Source organism: Arvicanthis niloticus, chromosome 7, assembly GCF_011762505.2.
Source record: "Arvicanthis niloticus isolate mArvNil1 chromosome 7, mArvNil1.pat.X, whole genome shotgun sequence".
Taxonomy (NCBI): Eukaryota; Metazoa; Chordata; class Mammalia; order Rodentia; family Muridae; genus Arvicanthis; species Arvicanthis niloticus.
Genome location: NC_047664.1, coordinates 71,819,648 through 71,841,242, shown reverse-complemented (window position 1 = coordinate 71,841,242; position 21,595 = coordinate 71,819,648). Strand labels below are relative to the sequence as shown.

At 34.8% G+C, this 21,595-nt stretch overlaps 1 protein-coding gene across 1 annotated transcript in view; it reads left to right on the top strand.

Annotated features, from left to right (window-relative positions):
• Window positions 1–16,941: 16,941 nt before the first annotated feature.
• Window positions 16,942–21,595, top strand: part of Gabrg1 (gamma-aminobutyric acid type A receptor subunit gamma1) — a 69,977-nt gene continuing 65,323 nt past the window's right edge. Inside the window, exon 1 of the mRNA XM_034509509.2 lies at window positions 16,942–17,213. Within this exon, the coding sequence (XP_034365400.1) occupies window positions 17,107–17,213 (107 nt within the window). The 5' untranslated portion in view covers window positions 16,942–17,106. The remainder of the gene's footprint in view (window positions 17,214–21,595) is intronic.

Below are 21,595 nucleotides of genomic sequence, written 5' to 3'. Positions count from 1 at the left end.
GGAAATATAACAATGCTGATTGATGATGAAGATTTAGAGAAATTTTATATAGTGCTGACAAAATGCAAAGTCCTGTTGGAAAACAGTTCAATAGTTCAAATGGAACATATAAAATGTATCCATGTGATAATATAATGTGGAATTTGACCTTCTAGACATCTACCCAAAAGAAAGAATGCATTTGTCTATAAGTAGAGTTATATTTAAATGCTTGAAATATTTATATAGTAGACAACACTCTACTGTGAATGACTGTATCTTATAATACCTATACAATGGAAAAAATGTAACAATAAAATGAGGAACATATTGATGTCTAATAAATCAGACATGAATTTGTGCTAAAAATTAGCTATTTGTGCTTAAGAAAAATACATGTACATAACACTGTATAAATTATGACTTTGTTTGGAGTTCAGAGTAACACATGAAAAATTATACATTTAGAAATCACATAAATGATTTCTAGATATTATCTATGGCAGTAAACTGAATATAAAGGAATACAGTTCAATTTATGGGTTATTAAAAATATTTCAAACCTTCCTTCAGATAGTAGACTTATATCAACAACAGGCTACCTTCTACACTTGTAAATTATTTTTTGATTGTCATTATGTCATTTAATATCATGTTCCATCTACTTTTCCATGTTAGACTTTTAACATTTAACATTAAAGAGTTTTGTATTTTTTCTGATAACATTTAATTAACTTATTTACATCCCAAATGCTGCTTTCTCTCCCAGTCACGACTCCCAGAGTTCCTCCCGCCACCCCTTCTCATTTGCTTCTGAGAGGGTGACACCCCCACCCAGTATCCTTAGTGCATCAAGTCTCTTCAGGATTGGGCACATCCTCTCCCACTGGGCCAGACAAGACCGTCCTCTGCTACATATGTGCCAGGGGGCCTCAGATCAGTCTGTTTATGCTTTCTGGTTGGTAGCTCAGTCTCAGAGAACATGCAGCAGTCCAGGTTAGTTGACCCTTTTGGTCTTCCTGTGAGGTTGCCATCGCCTTCAGAGCCTTCAATCCTTCCCTGTCCTCTGTCAAAAATTTGGCTGTGTGTATCTGCATTTGTCTCAGACAGCTGCTGGGTAGAGCCTCTTAGAGAAGAGCTATGCTAGCCTCCTGTCTGTAAGCACAACATACTATCAATAATAGTGTCATGAGTTGGTGACTTCTCATGGGATGGGTCTCAAATTCGGTGGTCATTGGTGGGCCATTTATTCAGTCTCTACTCATTCTGTGTTCCTGCATTTCTTTTAGACATCACCAATTTTGGGTTGAAAGTATTATACGTGGGTTGGTGTTCCTATTCCACCACTGGGGAGCCTGTCTGGCTTCTGAAGGTGATTTCTTCAGGTATCTTATCCACACTGTTAGGCATATTAGCTAATGTCACCCACACTGAATCCTGGGAGCTTCTTCTATCCCAGGTCTCTGGGGACTTCCTAGAGATTACCCCCACCTCCAGAAGCTGCATATTTCCATTCATTCTGTTGGTCCTCTGGTCCTCTCTCCTGTCTTTCCCCATTCCTGTTTCTGTCTCCACATTCCCCTTCCCCTCCCCTATTTCACTCAGTTCCCTCCTTCAGTCTGCCTCTCATGACCACTTTGTTCCTCCTTGCAAGTGGGATTAAAACATCCTCACTTTAGTCTCCTTCCTTGCTTAACGTCTTTGAGTCTGGGGGGTTTACCGTGAGTATTCTGTACTTTTTGGCTAAACTCTACTTATCATTGAGTAAATGACATCATCTATCCTTTAAAGGGGAACTTTCTAGGTTTTTAGTTTTTATCATTTTGAAAAAAGTGTCTTTTAGTTCACCTCTTAGTTGAGAAGCAATTAGTCTCTAATGTTCATATAGATTAGAATTACCAAATACAAGATGAAATACTCTCTATTAGACACTGAAAACTGCACGCCATTACATTGAATTAGCAGCAAGAACTCTCAGTGTACTCCAAGAATGAAGAAGCCTGCTGACTTTATATCCCTATCTTTAATCCCTATCTTAAAGACCATTATGGCAAAAAAGAGAAAAATATGACTTTATGTCACATTCAAATCAATATAAAAATTAATACCATATGACATTGTTCATTTATCATACCATAATCTGTTTATTTTATTGGTGAAAATATCTGTGGTAACTTCATTGATATTTGAAATATCCATATTTTAGGCTGTTTGTATGTAGTAAAGATCAATAATTATAGAAACAAATCACAATATGAATATGGAACATTGGTTACAAACTACTGATGGTCCAATTATTTTAAGCGATAACATTATGGAAACTTTTCCTGAAAGTTTAAATGTATGAATAATACTGTATGAGACTATAGATCTTATTCATTTTTTTTAATTAAAAGGTCAACAAATCCTTAAAAGAAGTGCAACAACAAAATTTAAGTTCTAGGAAATATTTTAATATTTTCAGAAAAATAATAAATTTACCAAAGCTATAATCAGTTCTTCTATGTATTCATTGTTAGTTGTCTATATAGACTAAATTTTCTGCTGTATTTTACAACTCTGGGTTAAAATTTTTTTAATTACTTTTATATAAGAATCTCTTGAGAGGGTTTGTGTAGATCAGTGAGTAAGGGTATGTTCTACACTTCCAGAGGCTCTAAGTTTGATTCCCAGCATATACATCAGGAAGTTTGTAACCAAATGTAACTTCTGCTCCAGTGGATCAAATACAACTAGCATTTGCAGTCACCTGTATACACATGCACTTTGACCCTATACATGTTTTATGAAATAAAGCTAATCTTTAAGATCTTTTGAGAAATGTCTTTGACATATGCATTCAGAATTTCACCTGCTCAAACTGCATCAGATCGTAAAAAGACAGAGAGTTTGTATTTTAAAAGACTTCAGCAGGTCTTCTTGCTAAAAATCAGTTTGAAATGTGGTTCAGACGTAGGCATTACTAAGGTTCACACACATATACATACACATAAACATACATACATACACACACATACATATACATACATATACATACAGTTTATTGAATCTTTGAAATTTTCATCATGCACCTCAGTCAAGTATAAGACTGTCTAATTTGTATTTTTTTCCTTTACCAAAAAGAATATTATTGATGAAAAAATAAATTAAAAGACTATGGAGGGTGATTTTTTTCTTAATAACGTTAAAGCAAATTGTTGGTGCAGAATAATTTAACGGTGCCTTTACTATTAATGAACGTTCCAATACTTAGTGTAGTATTGACTTCAAAGTTAAAAGTAAAATTCATTTTTGTAGAAAATTTTAAGTACATTACTTTTCAAAATTCCTATAGACAGAGCATATTCTTGAACTTGTCTAGCTCTGAAGATTTTAGTCTCAGAACTCAGAACATTTAGGCAAATGTGCAATTTGGGCAAAAAAATTATAACTTTATGTGCATGTCTAATCAAAATCTCTCACAAATTTAGCTTCTTTGTTTATATCACTTGTAATCTTTTGTAGTAAATTCATTCTATTTGAGTCTGAATTTTGCCTGATGTGCCTCATAATGTTGCAGACCTTAATTGTTCATATTTCTGATTTAACTCTATCTATAAATCTAATAAATAGTAGCATCATACTTTGGACAAAAAAGAATAGAAAGTAAATTTATAGGATGATGTTTTTGTTTATAAAACTATATTATGTCTCCTTTCATTAGCACAATCCAGGTTTTGTAAAGGTGTAACATATATAGGTAAAATGGTATGAAAGTTATAAGTATTTGATAATAAATTTACTTACCATGCTTTTCCTCCTGTACTCATCAATAAGGCTATAGAATGATTATTGACTTCGGTTCTAAAGAACATGAACACACAAATAACTATCATAGTTTGAGCTAGTATAGCAGAATAAGATAGAATGAGTGAATTACTTAAACATCAGATATGGGTTTCTCATAATACTTTAGGTTAGGATATACAAGATCATAAAACCAAAAGACCTGTGTTCTGGTAAAAGGCTATCTTCCAGGTGTGCACTCACATGACCAAGATAAAATTTCTCTTCCATTTTTTTTTGAAAAGGCACTAATTTCAATTGTAGTGGCTCCATCACCATAGTAAATCACAATCATCCCATTGTTTTATATCATCAAATTGTTCATAAGAATCAAAATTATGGTTTATGAAAAAAAAAAAAAAAAGAAACACCGGGTTAATTATGTGACTCTTCCTGGAGCTAGCGATAAAGCCCCTGGCCTCAATGGAATACCAACCTTCTAATAAATGAGTTATGGTCCTAGCCACTATATGAGACACTGGTTCTTTAAAATATGACTAATGTGCATGCTCTGTTGTGCATTGATGCAACCAAAACACACATTGTCTTTGGCAAATTCTGCTGCATCTCCAATTCTCTAACATTCTCATCCCAATGAATGCTGGGAACTTCTTTATACTGACTCTCAGGAATATTTCCCTTTTGCAATCTTGATCTATGGGTAATAATTGTCACAGGGCTTTGAGAATCTGGTGGTACATGTTTCATAAAAACATTTAGACTAAGGAAGTGTATTTAGAAAACCCAAGCATTGACATGGGTGTGGCTTAGCAAATTATACAGGACTTGACTATGCAATCATTTATCCTTAGAACAATGGATGCTGACTTTTTACCCAATGACATTTCAATTTAGTTAATAAAAGTTACCATAAAACCATTAGTGAAGCAGAAAATCAAATTCTTAAGAGACACTCTTACTCATTATTTTAACACATTTGTTATATTTTTCAGTATTAATGTTCCCCAGTGATTCATGTATTAAAATGTATTCCTTAGCATTTGCTGGAATTTTGAGATGATCGGGAAACTAGTAAGTCTGGTGTAGGTGGAAGAAATGGTTCATTAAATCTGATGTTTTACTCATTTCATCTTAACGTGAATCTCCAGCTCCTCCAAATATATTTTTTCCACAATAATATGTATTGTGCCTCTCTGTGAGAGAAGCATACATGGAGCAAAAGGTTAAGCACTAACATTTTGAAATCATAAGCAAAAATAGCTATTCTTCCAGTAAGTTGTTTAAGCTAAATGTTTTGTCCCAGTAATACAAAACTAACACAATTTCAAATCTAGATTCATTTCACCATGTCTTCACCCCTTCAATATATTTGATCAACCAAATGTTATAATCTTTTCATGTTGATAAAATATTTTTACATAATTCTCACAAGGACTTCTGAGATTTCTGTGTATGAAGACTAGCAACACTTTGGCGTTTAAGACATCTCTTTATGTGACTGAGACTTGATAATAATAAATATAATAATAAATATTTTATTGCAATCTTTATGCAATTATTTGAGAGACAAATATAAAGCAGAACACTCTCTTTTTCAGTTTCTCTGCTTCATGTTTTCACTGTTAAAATGATCATAAGAAATTATGTTATTCTTCAGCTGTTAGTCAAAGTCACATAGGTAGACTTATTATGGGCTATAAACCTGATAAGTAAGGAGTTAGTTACTGAATAGGACCATATATACCTGCCCTGGGGGCTACTATTTCAATGTAAATTTGATAGCAAGACATTTTAAAAATAAAATATATTAGGCTATATATAAGGTAAGTTGAGTAACTATATAATAAAACCCTGAGGGTTTTCATTAAATGTCAGGCTGCAATAAATCTTCAAGTACTGGACCTCTTTCCTACAAGTGTTCTGTACTTTAAACAAGACCATATACCTTTGAAAAATGGCTGATTGAAGGTCATTCTTCAGAAATTCTTTCTCACTTTTGACATTTTTGTGAGATGACCCTTTAAAGTAAAATATGAAAGGTTTTCATGTCAAATATGTCCTAAAATGTTGCTGCTGAAATAATAGTATCAGTTAACCAGAGTGGAAAATATGATGTTGGAAGAAATATGAGCCATTTCCTTAAAGGCATGAGTCATAGTTCATTTCCAGATGGTACCATTACGCAGCAATTTCAGACATGGATTTGCAAATCTTGCTCTCTAGGTTCAAGTCCTGCTTTGGCTAGTCACTTAATAACTGAGGAAAATTAACTTTCTGTCCTCATATTTCTCACTTGAGGGATAAAGAAATAACAATAATAGACAATATATTGGGTGTTTAAGCATTTAAATATGCCACTCTCTCCAAATAAATTACACACATCTATCCACAGAGAACTATGAAGTGAACTATGAGTATTATCTAATTGTCAGCACTTGAAAGTTTGGATTTTTGAAGAGGAAAAATAATACTATGAAGTCTAGAGGATAAATTCAGGCTGAATTAATGATTGTGAACATATTTTAAAGTAAAAAAAAAATCATAATTTAAGAAATACCATAGAATATGATAGAATGATATTTTATTTATTTTGGTGTCTTTAGCATATTGAAGAGTGCTTGAGAACCAGGTGCTCTGTTCCTTCTTGAGTTAATTGAATCAATGAATTATTATAAGACAGAGTAGTGTCAGGAAGGAAATGTGCTGAGTGCCATTGGATGTTCTAATTGGACAATTACTTCATGTTGAGAAGCAAAAGTCTCTTGGAGGAGGTGTTCTAAGTATAGGAATGGATTGAGTACTTGAAGCAAAATGAAAATTTTAGGTTTTGTTTTTTAAATAAAATTATATATATATATATATATATATATATATATATATATATGAATGACAGATAAAAAGACAGTGCTTTAAAATATCTAAGCAGGAGCTGAACCTACTTGGAGTAACTATCAATAGGGATCTAAATAGTTGTGTTATAATATTTATAATTAATTAATATAAATGCATATATTCATATATATGATATTGGAAAAGGTAAAATGTTGATATATTAAGAAAACAAGCTGAACTGATGTTTCATGAAGTCAAAATATTAATGGTAAGAAGACAGAAGTATATTTAATGAAGCCTAAAAACATAGCCAAAGGCATGGAGAGAGAACACTGTGAAGCACAGGATTTTGAAAATGAGGAGATTGCCAGCTGGATCAGTTGCACATGAGAGATCATATTAGGACTATCTACTGGTTTTATCAAGAAAGTAGCATTAGTGTTACAGAGACAAAAGACAAATCAGAGTGTTTAGTGAGTGAACATGAGATGAAGCAGCAGAAATGGCTATGGATGACAGTTAAACTGTAAAGATGAAAAGAGAAAGGGCTTTTTATTTAATTTTTGAGATTACAATTTAATTACATTTTCCCCTTCTCTATAAGCAGCAATGTTTCACTCCTCACTATTCTTCAAATTCATAATGGCAAGGATTTTTATAAGCCATATGTTCACATATTAATGGTATACATAAGGGCATGCTTGTGTGTTAGTAAGAATATTAGACACAATTATATACATATATACACATATACATATATATATGTATATGTGTATATATATATACATATATATATGTATATGTGTATATATATATACATATATATATGTATATGTGTATATATATATACGTATATGTGTATATATGTGTATATATATATACATACATATACATGTATATACACACACATATATATATATATATATATATATATATATATATATTTCGTGACTATGCTCCAATTAGACATAATGTGCTAGAAAATAAAAACCCATTATAAGAATTGTTTATCTCCCATTGAGTATTTGACATTGGGCTTCCACAAGCTCTCAAAAATTTCAGGTCATTGCTGATGTTCTTGATTATCCTCCAAAAATTAATGGTAAGTTCCTATTGCTAAACACAACATAATCAAGTCATAAAACAGAGAATGCACGTTGGTACTGATGAAAGAGGTTTTTCTTCACAATCTAGAAGGTACAATAAATGCTATTTTAAGATGATAATAATCAGTTTTACTTAACCCTAAGCTACTAGAAGGCCCATTCTGGTACACTAGTAGCATTTTTAAAATTGGATGCATGTGATGTTCTGCAAGATAGAAACAATATCTGTCACTATTATCAAGAATCAGTAACTAGATATGTCATAGACCCTAGGGGAACATTCTGTTAAATGAACACATTATTCAAAGGACTCCTATTGACTTACTGCTCTACCAATAGACTAGTACATCTTTCAACCCTTATTAGAGAAAATCTTTTCTGCTATGGATTACAATTAACACAAAGATTTAAAGTAGTCAAAATTGGGAGTATCAGAAAACCAAGAGTGATCAGTTCTAAATAATGCATATCTAACACACCCCTTTTTTCCCAAAGCACAAAGAATATTGCAGAAGATGGGGAAAAATGATTTTAAGGCTCAGAGTTGGTTAAAAAAATTAAAAATGAGTTCAGTTTGTGATTTTTTTTTTTAAATCTAATCTTTTTTTGTTTTGTTTTTTGTTTGTTTGGGATTGTTGTTGTTGTTTCGAGACAGGGTTTCTCTGAGTAGCCCTGGCTGTCGAGGAACTCACTCTGTAGACCAGGCTGGCCTCGAACTCAGAAATCCACCTGCCTCTGCCTCCCAAGTGCTGGGATTAAAGGCATGCATCACCACCGCCCAGCTAGAAAGGATACACTTGCAGAATAGTTGACTGATTGTATCTGCCTAGACAGAGTAATCAGCCCTTAATAATTCTGCATCACTAAGGTCTGTCAGATGATTCTGGGCCAGAAGGCTGAAGATTTGATGCTCCAACGTTCTGTAGTATAGGGGCTGTCCTGGTGTTCAGAGGTCTCTATAAATTGGCTAAGTTTTAGAAGCTATGTTTTGTGCTTCCCATAATTTCAGTTAACTCAGTCATTCTAGATTTCTGACAGGGTTGAAGACCTATAGTCTCATAGCCAATCCTTACTACTTACTTTGAGAGAAAAGATCTTAGTGGAAGGTTTTCAGCTGACATTTATTCTAAGCCAAGAAAAAAAGCCAGGTTCAAAACTAAGTGTTTTATTTAGGAGAGACGACAGAGGTTCTGGTTAGTCAACAAAATGATGGACTGGGTATTAGGATTATCTTGTACCTCACTGGTACAAATAGGAATAATTATGCTCTAATTGTATTTTTAGAGAAAAGTGTTATTTTAACAGGAAGGGTGATATGTAGGAGGAGCTAAGGGGGAAGGAGTACCAAGAGGAAGAGATGGAGTAAGGAGAGGAGAAGATGAAGGAGAGGAGAAGCAAGGTGATGAGAGAGAGAAAGATGGGGGGGGGGCATGGAGGCAGATGTCCATGTGTCTCCACCAGTCAAAGACAGTTTATATATCTAGGTTGGGTATTGGGTTACTCTTCTGATTGAGCATTACCAAACGTATAAAGCCTTGGGCTAACACTTTAAAAAATTGTATAAAAGCAAAAAGGAAAGGGGGACATGGGATAGGGTTTTTCTAGGGAGGGGAAATGGGGAAAGGGGATGGCATCTGAAATGTAAATAAAATATAAAATAAAAAATGAAAAAAATAATAAAAAATAAAATAAAATTGATAACTTACAGAGAAACTAAAAAAAATAAAAAATAAATAAAATAAAATTTAAAAAAACCCTTATTTTCTGGCTAAAAATGGAGACTTCACAAATTAACTCATAGCATTGGTGAGAGAATATGGAAAACCTGAGCAACATGGAGAAATGAGGTGGACTTAAATTTCAACACCTAGATGGAGATGGGCAGAGATCTATCTATCTATCTATCTATCTATCTATCTATCTATCTATCTATAAAATAAAACCCCATCATAGGAATGGGTTATTGTTCATCTATAGATAGATAGATAGATAGATAGATAGATAGATAGATAGATGATAGATAGATAGATGATAGATAGATAGATAAGTTTTCTTTTTCTTTAAGGGCATAGCCTTAAAGTAACACCTCAACCTAGAATATTTGATTAACCAAAATTGAACTCTATCTGTCAAGAAAACAAAAGGAATTCATGAAGTTTGATGGATATGGAGTTGGAGTGAAGTAGTGAGAGGAGTTGAATTAAGAATAAATACTCAAACATCCAAAGAAAATCATATGAAACTCTCAGAGAATTTATAAAAATATTATTTAAAATAGTCACACCTACCTTCAGATGATCACAAGCTGAAGACTGGTTCTTGCTTTGTGAATGTAATAATTAAAATATTACTGAAACCTGAGGGCTCTTACCTAATCAGTGGAATAGTCTTTTAGTAGGTACATAATCTGATGCAATTATTAGGTGTTGGTAGAACTACAAGGTAGAGTCTTGTTTGAGAACTAGGTCATGGGAGCCTACATTTGAAGACAATACTCTGATTCTAGATTCTTATAGCTAATTCCCCTGTGGAAACTTTATTGATTTGTTCCCATGATAAAAACAATGTATGTTTTCAAAGTTATTTATTACATTTCTTTATTTATTGTGGGGCATGTGCATGCCACAATATAGCTATGGAGGCCAGATTAGAGCTTGCTGGAGCTGGTTTTCTCCTTCAAGCATATAAATCTTAGAAATCAAATTGAGATCATCAGGCTTAATGACAAAATCTCTACCCAGTGGGCAATCTATCCATGATGTAATTTTTCATAGTAACATTATTTATAAAGAAAAGAAACAAAGGCAAAAAAGCTGTATCTTTCTCAACATTGTATCTGCCTTTGTACCTAGATCATAGTTTATGAATGACAGATTGGCTCATCTATAGTTCTTGTCTGCTAGTGTGAACGATGCACATGGCATTATCAAGCTTCTGTATGACTACTATGTAAGGGAATATTATTCCAGAAACATGTCTACTCTGGCAAGTTATCACGTTGAATAACATGTCTTTAATGCCAAACAATGTAGATAAGATTAGTTTGTAAAAGAAAGCAACCATGTTTGAAAGTGACATCTACCTGAGGTGTTGAAACAGTGATGAATCAGAGAAATATTTGACAGAATGAATGAGGATAGGATACATCCATCTCTCACAAGGACCTCAGGAAAGAGAAGTGACTTGAAATAGCAGGGCTACTGGGTTACATGGTTTGTTGATATCTAATTTCTTGAATTCTTTATATATTTTGAATTTTAGTGGTAAGTTGGATGGAAGGTTGATGAAGATTTTTTTCCCATTTGTAGGCTGCTGTTTTGTCCTATTGATGGTGTCCATTGACTTGTAAAAACTTTCAGTTTATTGAGGTCCCATTTAATCTTAGTGCCTCAGCTACGGATGCTCTGTTCATGAATTTCTCTTCTGTTCTAATGAATTCAATGTAATTCTCTGCTTTTTCTTCTACTAGATTTATTATGTCCAGTTTTATGTTGAGGACTTTGATCTACTTGGATTTGTCTTTTGTGCAGGGTGACAAATATGTGTATATTTGCATTCTTGTATATGGACATCCAGTTAAACCAACATTATTTGTTAAACATGCTTTTATTTTTCCATTGTCTGGTTTTGGCTTCTCTGTCCAATATTAACTGTCTGTAAGTTTGCAGATTTATTTTTGGGTCTTTGACTCTATTCCATTGATTAACCTATCCATTTTTTATGCCAGTACCATAAAGTTTTATTACTATTGCTTTGTAGTATAGCTTGAAGTCAGGGATGGTGAAATCTCCAGAAGTTCTTTTATTGTTCAAGACTGTTTTAGCTATCTTGAGGTTTATTGCTTTGTTTTTCCATATGAAGTTGAGAACTGGTCTTTCAAGATCTATAAAGAATATACTGAATCTTTGATGGGAATTGCATTGAATCTATAAATTGTTTTTGGTAAGATGATCATTTTTACTATGTTAATTCTACCAATTCATGAGCATGGGAAATCTTTCCATCTCTTGGTATCTTCCTCGATTTTGTTCTTCAGAGGCTTGATGTTCATATCATACAAGAAGATCACAATGATGGATTTTCATAAATTGAACTATTCCTGTGTTCTTGGTATGAAGCCACTTGGTCATAGGTGATGATATTTTTGATATGTTCTTGGATTCAGTTTGCAAGCATTTTATTTAATATATTTGAATCAATGTTCATTAGGGACATTGGTGTGAAGCTTTTTCTTTGTTAAGTGTTTATATGGTTTAAGTATCAAGGTGGCTGTAGCCTCATAGAATGAGTTTACCAATGTTCCTTAAGTTTCTACTTTGTGAAATAGTTTGAGGAGTATTGGCATTTGCTCCTCTTTGAAAATCTGGTAGAATTCTATACCCATCTATACTACTCCTGGGCACATACCCAAATGATTCTCCACAATGCCACAGTGACATTTGTTCAACTATGTTCATAGAAGCTTTATTCAGAATAGCCAAAAGCTAGAAACAATTTAGATGTCTCTCAATTGAAAAATGGATAAAGAAACTGTGATACTTCTACACAATGGAATACTATTCAGCTATTTCAAAAAAGACAACTTGAAAATGGAAGGCAAATGGATGGAACTATGTAGTATCCATCCTGAGTGAGGAAATATAAGAGTACTTACAGAAAGACATTATTATATGTACTTATTTATAATTGGACATAAGCATTAAAGTGGAAGATAACCATGCTACTACACAGACCTAAAGAAACTCGGTAATTAGGAGGGCCCAAAGGAGGATGTGTGTGATTCTCACTGAGAAGGGGAGACAAAATAATTATCAGAGGTGAATGAGAGAGTTAACTGGGTGGAAGAGGGGATAAGGAATATCAGTGATGATCAGGTGTGGGGAAAAGGGGTAGGATAGGACTGGGAGTGAGAATAGAAATCCATGGGAGGTATCTCTGGGACCAGCTGGAGATCTGGGATAGGGGAAGTTATGGGTAGCTTATGGGGGTGACTCCAGCTGAGATTTTTTAGCAACAGGGGATATCAAGACAAAAGTGGTCACCTTTTGTAGCCAGGAAGGACTTCCAGGGGAAAGAGGAGGCATCAACTCATCCACAAAACCTTCAATCCAAAATTGTTTCTGCTGAAAAGATGTACAAAGATAAAGATGGAGTAAAGTCTGAGGTAATGGCCAAACAATGACTGGCCCAACTTGAAATCAATCCCATGGAAGAACGCCAAACTCTGACACTATTAATGATACTCTGCTATGCTTACAAGCAGGATACTAGTATAACTGTCTCCTGAAAGTTTTCACTCAGCAGTCAATGGAAGCAGATTCACCAACACACAACCAAATATCAGGTGGAGCTTGGGAAGTTGTGTGGAAGAGTTGGGGATAGAATTGAGCAAGCCTAAGTGGTCAAGAATATAGAAAGAATACCTACAGAATCAACTAACCTGGGCTTATGGTGGCTCACTGAGACAGTACAACCAGCCAAAGAGCATGCAGAAGCAGGACCTAGTCCCACCTATATTTGGAGCAGATATGCAGCTTGGTCTTCATGTGGGTCCCCTAACAATTGGAACAGAGGTTGCCCCTGACTCTGTTGCCTGCCATTGGAACCCATTCTCCTACCTAGACTTCCTGGTTGGTCTCTCTGTGGGAGAGAAGGTGCTTAGTCCTGCTGGGATTAGATATTTAAATTTATGGTGGTACCCATCAATGACTTCTCTGAGGAGAAGATGGGGGTAAGAGGGGTCGAAACTTGCAAGGATGGGATCTGGAGAGGAGGATGCAAAGGGTGCTAAAATTGGGATATAATTTAATAAAAAATAAATTATAAAAGAAAAGAGAGCAGGGCAGGAAGGGAGGGAGGGAGGGAGGAAGGGAGAGAGAGAGAGAGAGAGAGAGAGAGAGAGAGAGAGAGAGAGAGAGAGAGGTTTTATTGGAACACTTTTACAGTTTGTATGTGTAGACAGAACCAGCCAGAGAATGAGAAGTAGTCAGAAGACTGGAACAAATTGCAAGAGATTGTTTGAGGCTAGACAGACAATTCAGTCAGAAGCTGAGAGAAGCCAATTTGAATCAGTCAGCTTGGAGAGAAGATTTTAGCCAGAACAGCTGAGTTAAACTATCTGTCCGGAGTTCTGAAAGAACTATAAAGGGTGAGCTTATTCAGCAGTAAGCCTCTGAGAGGACAATTACATCTGGTGAATAAAAGTTACTTTTACACAAGTCCTCACTAGTCATTATGCAAGATGATGGAGTGGCTATGACTCTCAAAATCTGATGTATGAAAATTTTAAGTGGCTGTTTTTTATAATGCTTACTCCATTAGGTCCAGTGCTTAACCTATGTTGTTTTACCCGTAGTATAGCAAAGGCTTTATTCTAAAGTGATTCCAAAACCAGAAACACCCCTCAAACCTTTTAAAATGAAAGGGAGTGTGATTATGAGTTGATAGTCACTATGCTTAATTATAAAACTTAATAAATATGGTGATGATCTCAAAGGGGAAATATGCTCAAAACACATTGTATGATATTTTGTAAATAGATAATTGCAACACAAAACTTGCAGGCAGTGTCTGTGGCTCAGTCATTCAAAAGAATGGGTAAGAAAAGGATGACTTTAATGACAGTGGATGAGAAAAATATTTATAACTGTGGTCAAGTCTAGTTACCCATCCTCTGTGCTCATAGCCAAGGGCTGTTTTTCCTTGGCACTACTGAGACTTCACACTTGAATTCTTTATCATATGAAAAGTTTTTTTTTGTATATTTCTGAGTATAAAGCAAATTTTTTTTAAAAAAAGTAGCTTTTATTTCCTCCCTCCACAATTACAATAAGAAAAACTCCCAACATTTCTGAATCTCATGTGAGCAAATTGTCCCCAAGTGAAAAGAAGCCCCACAGTGGTCTCTCTCCAGCCCTGCACTGATAGTCACTTCCCACTTCCTAGACTTGAGTCCTTAGGACATATGGATTGTTCTTCCTAAGTGTGTGCTCCTGACATTTAGGAGTTTGTTTGATGGGTACAGTGGATCATTTTGGAGTTTTTCAGAACCTAGACTATATAGTTACCGTATTTATATGGCTGTTTTCTCTTGTCCAAAAGGAGAAACAGAGTCAAGTTGCCAAGTGATAGCCAACATACAAACTTACCGTGCCTTTTATTCTTTTTCAGTTTGCAAAGCACCTACATATATTTTGTGTATTTTAGAGTGAACTGGAATTAGCCATTGTAGCTATAGATAGTAAGATGTTTGAGAAAAATACCTCAGCACATATTGGGAAATTATATTTTGGAAAACACGGAAAACTTCCATCATAGTAACACTTTCCAGTTTGTGAATTGCAGTAGGCACCTTGTTACTATCCAAGGAAACATCCTTCACCTTTCCTTCCCATTAACTTCTTATAACTGCTGTCAGAGCTTCCAGTCAGATATGAGAAGAAGACCAAAGTGTGTTTGAAAGTTATTGATATTACAGCATAAGGTTAAAGTTGCGGAACAATAGATGGTTTCATATTTCAATAAAAATATGGAGAAAACTGTTTTATATTAGCTAAATGCAAGGAGTAACCAGAAAGTATTTGCTATTCATTATGTACTAGAAGTGAGTTAATTCCTGCTGTACTGGCTAATCAGATCCTTGAATTTGTGTGTGCAACCTGTGAAACAGTTAAATAATCCTTCACAAACACTGTTAATTGACAAAAAAAAAAACACCTATTGACATCATGGACCACCTAAATGCACTCATTTCAGAATCTATTCTAATGTACTTTAATTGATATTTGAGTTATTCGATATGAGCTGCTTTAATTAATATATTTTATGGAAACGAAAATGCTAAATATTGTGGAGTAGGAGAAAAGGAACAAGGAAGGTCATTACTCATTTTCAGATGACGAGGAGTCAAAAAGAAGAAAAAATGCAGCAATATATGGTAATCTGAACAACATACAAGAAAGGAAAAAGGAGGGGAGAGAGACAAAGAGAGAAAATCAATCAGTTTCTAGCCCTGCCATGCTCATCCGGTGCCTTAAATGGATTTCAGTGGCTATTGTAGCAACAGATCCCTTACCGCCCCACATGCACAAGCACTGTTACTTCTGCTTTGAACTGCTTGCTTCTCACCCGAGTACATGGTACATTTCACTTCATTTCTGAATTTGGGCAATTCCAGGTGGTGTGGCGTGATTAATGATGCAGCCTAGGACCCCATCCTTGGGCAAGATCCCTGGGAAGCACGGATTTAGCAAGGCGTAAAGGCAGAAGATGGCTGGGCACTGAGCCTGTTTCTCCACAGCCACGGGTCTTTGCAGTACAGTTGTTCCAGCTGCCAGAGGCTTTCTGGTTGCCATGACAACCCTTGGGCTCTCTGTTGTGAACTCAAAACAGAGCCTCTGAAGTTAGGAACCAAACACAGGAGCTCCACAAACGCAAATGAAATGCGCTTGGGCAGGGGTAAAGCAACAACAGGATCTTCCACGTTACATCTTTGATTGAAGGAGCTAGTACAATTAGTTTTATGGGTTTTGTGTTTGTAAAATAAGCGAGTACTTGGCTGGTATTCTTCATTACTGTCATTTTCCAGTGACTGATGAGAGATGTACATTGTAAACCCGCACACTATAACGCAGGCAGTAGGAGGGGGTGGGGACCGAAACGTGCTTAACGGGAATGGGTCCAGCCTGCTCATTCATTCACTGAGTTTTACACTCCTCAGCTCCAGAGAGCTCATTTGTGTAGGGCATTGTGTCAGGTCCTATGCCTGCAAAGAGAAATAAGACACTGTCCGGAATCAAAATTAAGTACCAATAATTAATAAAAAAAAAAAAAAAAAAAAAAAGACAGGATTCTCGCCAGCTCAGAGTAAGTCAATTAGGCTCTGTGTACAGAAGGATAATTCCCGGGGCTCTCTGTTGAAGACAAATTAAAAAATAAATGAATAAATAAAAATAAACGAATAAATAAGTGATTCCTAGCCAAAGAGAGAGAAGAGGTAGTGGCCCCGATACAGAACAGTAGGGCAGCAGGAAAAGCAACATTTCCCTTGGGATCCCGACTCTCAAGGCCACACCAATGTTTCTCAGGGGCTGGGACTGAGAAGAGGTTTATTTTCTTTTACAGAAAAACCGAGCCCTTTTCCCCACTGGGCTTGATTTCTAGTATGGGAAACCCCGCCTTTCTGGAACGCTGATTGGTTCAACTCTTTTTGAGATAATTTATGCCGCATCCATCCAGTGTGATTGGCTCCTCAGCTCAGTTCTGCTGGGAGTCGCATCCTACCTGCTTCGGAGGTGTACTGCCTATCCACACTCCTTGTACTCACTGTGCTGCTGCTGCTGAGGCGTGAGGCAAACTCTGTGCTTGTGGACTGAGCTAGTGGAGGAAGGATCATAAAAGCGAAATGATGGGTTCTGGGAAAGCCTTCTTCTTCTCTCCCTCCCTCCTGTGGAGTCAAACTAGAGGAGTGAGGTTGATATTCTTGTTACTAACCCTGCATCTGGGAAACTGGTGAGTAAATTCAAGGACTTAAAACTGTCTCCTTAATTTTCTTTTTCTTAAAAAAAAAAAAAAAAGAAAATCATTCCAAGTAATTTGCATTTTCCCGGGACATGTGCAATGTTTGCAATTAATGTATTTTCTGATTCTGCTTACTTGGAGACAGCATGAACTTGGCCTATTTCTGAAGAATAGCTATTAGTTCATTTGTTTTTGAGTTCTACAGGATTATACACTAATGTAGGCTCCATTCCCACAAAAAAAGATTAGGAGTAGAAATGACTTTGCCAAATATATTTGGGATTGAATGATGCTGCTGAACTTTCTGGATGATTCTGAATTTTAAAGACAAAGTTATTTCAGAAACTTTGTGTGAGATAGCATGATGTTTATGCTGTTTGTGTATAAGCAAATATGTTTTTTCTCATTCATTTTCCGGTAACATTCTTCATTAAGCTGTTCTTTTATAGGCTAGATCTGACTATGCATCTGTCACCTGTGAAAAAATATATATCCAGAAAACATCAAAAATAACTCTCTATTTTATTAAAAAAAAACCCCAACTTCGAAAGTCTTACAGGACACTATGAATGTCTTGGCTGTATTTGTGTGTGGTCCTACTATACACAAATCTTCAGTGTGACAGTAACACGACTGGACTGTAAAGCCTTTCAAAAACTTTGAAGTCATCCTGTGAGTGAAAGAAAATCTCACACTTGTCCTGTGGAGGAGACAGAGTGTAGGAGATATTGTCATGTTTGGTTAAGGCATAGACACTTTAAAAGTTTTTATATACTATTCATGTATTGTTTCATTTGCTCTAAATAAATTTGCATTCAAGTTATGGTATTCTATGCTTTATTGCTGCTTAGAATCCCAGTAAAGTGCAATTACTGTGAAGATAATTTTTGTATATGGATTTTTGTTGTCATTACCAATAGATAGAACATCTGTATATCCTCAGAATGTGAGCACTGGATCAGAGCATAAGCAATATTGGCCTTTCTGGATTAAAAATTTGGTATTTAGTATGTTTAGGTTTCATTTGAGTATTACAGTTCTATTTGTCATTTAGCCTTAGACTTTAAATATTCTCTATGTACAGACAATGTAATGAATGATTCATTCTATATACTATGTTGTAATGACTTATGTCCTTGAATATATGATGTTTAATAGGAGATATTTAGGGAGAACAGGTATATCATTGCAAAGGAGAACTCAGATTTGCTCAGTGCTTTTCTTGAGTAACAACCTGCATGCTCTTTTTTGTCTTTATAACTTCACATTTCTATTTCAGTCATGTAGGGATACTGTCTCACAAAGAGCATATTGTATATTCAAATAGATGTTTCTTTCGGGGTAGGCTCACATTACATTCATTGTAGCTGGCTCGCAAACTCTCCTCAAGCTGCTCCGGGTAAAGAGCTCTGAGGTGCTGTGGGCAGGAAACTCATTGGGTGCATGCTTTTTCCTGCCACTGCTCTTTAAACTCAGTGGATACAGTAGTTTAATCTACGAATTGTAGGATAGCAATAGACCATGTCTGACTGCTTCAAATATTCACAGTCAATACATGTGAGATTTGAAATGAAATATGCCGTGATTTAAGGGTATTTTCGTGAATCTGAGTAGAACAGAAGGGGAAAACTCTAATGTGACTGCCATCTCCTTCTCTATTGTACGTGTGAAATAAGTTACAGGATTCAAATTTATAAATAACTCATTTATCATTATAATATAGATAAACTGGGATACTTTTGTCAGATGAACTAATACATATGGAAACAAATCTAAATATTGCTACTATTTTATAGTCCAAGTGTCTCAATTATGAGCATTTATGGCTTTACCTTATAAAGCGGCCAAACTTGTGATGAATTTTATATTCTTTCAATGCACACTTGTAGAAAATTATCATCAATACTTATAAACTTTTTATGATCATAGGTATTAGTCTTATCTTCCCCATTCATTTAAGGTTTCTCTTCCCAACACATCAATGATTCTGCCTATAAGAATTTCAATGTCATATTAGTTTCTAAAATACACTTTCAATGTGGTCTATTTAGAGATTTACTAACTTGGGTTATATTACTTTTTATATCAAATCAATGGGGAGGTCTTGTTTCCACATTAGTTTCCATAAAGAGCAAAGGGAGACAGTGTATTGACTTTCCATACTGCTGGATTATGAAAGCTGATCCTCCTGTTGTACCTAAAAGCTCTGGTCATAGATGCTGGGCTTCATTCTCCAGGAGAGTCTGTGGCATCTTGAAAACTTGGCTTTATTTTCACCCTCTTGATTTCACTTTTGTAATTTAAAAAAAATAAAAGGAAGTTAATCAAGTTTACATGGAGTTGAAAAGTCTTTTAAAATTTAGGTGTTCTAAAAAGTAAGCCACTTTTGGAATCCTGAAGAAATAGAAAATATTTAAACATTTCCAATAGGTTAAAAAAATTCCACTGCAGCATTCAGTTTTCCACATTAAAATATTCAAATGCACTTACTTTTAATATATATTATTTTAGGTCATTTCAGGAAATTTAATTTGTGAGTGTGGTAGTTAATAAAAGGATTTTTATATATTTCTCTAGCTTTTAGGCTTACTTTTCTAGTACAATGCCAATGGTAACCACATAAATGTTCGATGGTTGAACATATTGAAGGGACTATAGAGACAAATTGATATTGAATGAGAAGATTACAATTGAATAAAGTTCTGGATATGAATCTTTTAGATTACCTAAACACAAATTACAGTACAGTTGCTCTCCATTCTGTATATTGAAACAATATTCTGTTTATTGTTAAGCAATAAAGGAAATGTTTCATACTGTAATAGTCATAGACATTTTGTATTTATATATATGTAATTATATTTGTTTAAGAATTTAAGAAAGAAGGTAGAGTCCCAATAAGAAGGAGTCAAGGTAGGATAGAAAACTGAATAAGGGCTGTTGGGGTCCTGGGAAAATGAAAGTCACATGTAGCATGTGACTTCTTAGAAATGAGGAAATGTGTTGAGCAATTTAAATGAAAGATTTACAGTGAATATTCCTAAATAGGAGGTATTAAGAGAGAATCCTGGTCTTTATCATCAAATTTCAATTTCATTTTCAGCTCTCATTTCTTCCTGAGTGATTTCAGGCAACCATTGGGGCATAGAAAACTCATTTTTTTTCAAAATCAATTCTAAGATATTAAAAATATTTGGAAAATCTCAGCACATAATAGTTTGAGAAGGATGCAGTAGCAGATATTGTGTAGACTCATTGTAACTCTACTATTATTGAACTTTTAAAGTAGTTTTAAATACAATAGAATTAAATATTGAACCATTATATGTTATTAAGTTTCATTTAGATTTTAATGAGATCATCATTTATTTATTAAAACATATTCATTGAGTACCAATTGGTTACAAATGCAGTGAATAATGTTAGGCTTAATCTAGCAAATAAGGTAAACAGAAGCTTTACACAAATGAAGCTTATCTCTCTGCTAAGTTCTACAAGTGATGTGTTAAAGAAAAACATACTACCTGAATAAGGAAACAGAATGTCAAAAGTCCAAAGAAAGTTTGCTTATAGTTCTTCTCCTAAGGGTGAAAGCTTGTGAAATTTCCTTTTCCAATGCTGGAATGTCAATACCATTTTGTTATTTAAGTTTTGTTAAATTAACTATATTATAGAGATTTCATGTGTATAGCTTCCGTGTTCTATCAAAAAAACAACAACAACAACAAATCTGGTTATCATAGCGGTTCTTAATTTGTGGGTCAAAACTCCTTTGAGCTTGCATATCAGATATCCTACATATCAAATATTTTACATTATGATGTATAACACTAAGAAAATTACAGTTATAAAGTGGCAACAAGATGATTGTATGGTTAGGGTCACCATAACATGAGGAATTGTATTAAAGGGTCACAGCATTAGGAAGGTTGAGAACCACTAGCTTATAGTGTCCAGATCCATTGGCCCTTACAACCTTTTTACCTCCTCTTCTTCAGTTTTCCCTTAACTTTCCGTGTAGTGGTTGCATTGTATCAATTGGGGATGGATACTCTATGGATTCTGCATTTTGACCAATTGTGATTCTTGGAAATCCTCTCTATTTGTTGGAAAAAGAAGCTTCTCTGTTGAGAGGTTAGAGATACTCCTATCTGTGAATATAGGAATAATTATAGAGAATACAATTGACAATTATATTGGTTTGAGGAACAGGTAGTAGTAGGTTCTCCTATAGGCTGTATGACATCTCTAGTCATGAATAGTTGGCGAGTGTGTAGAATCAGCCATTAGTTTCCCTCTATTGAGCAATCCTTAAGTATAATTACAAAGCTGTTTATCATCCTTCAGTTAAATGATTTATTATTGTATCAGTG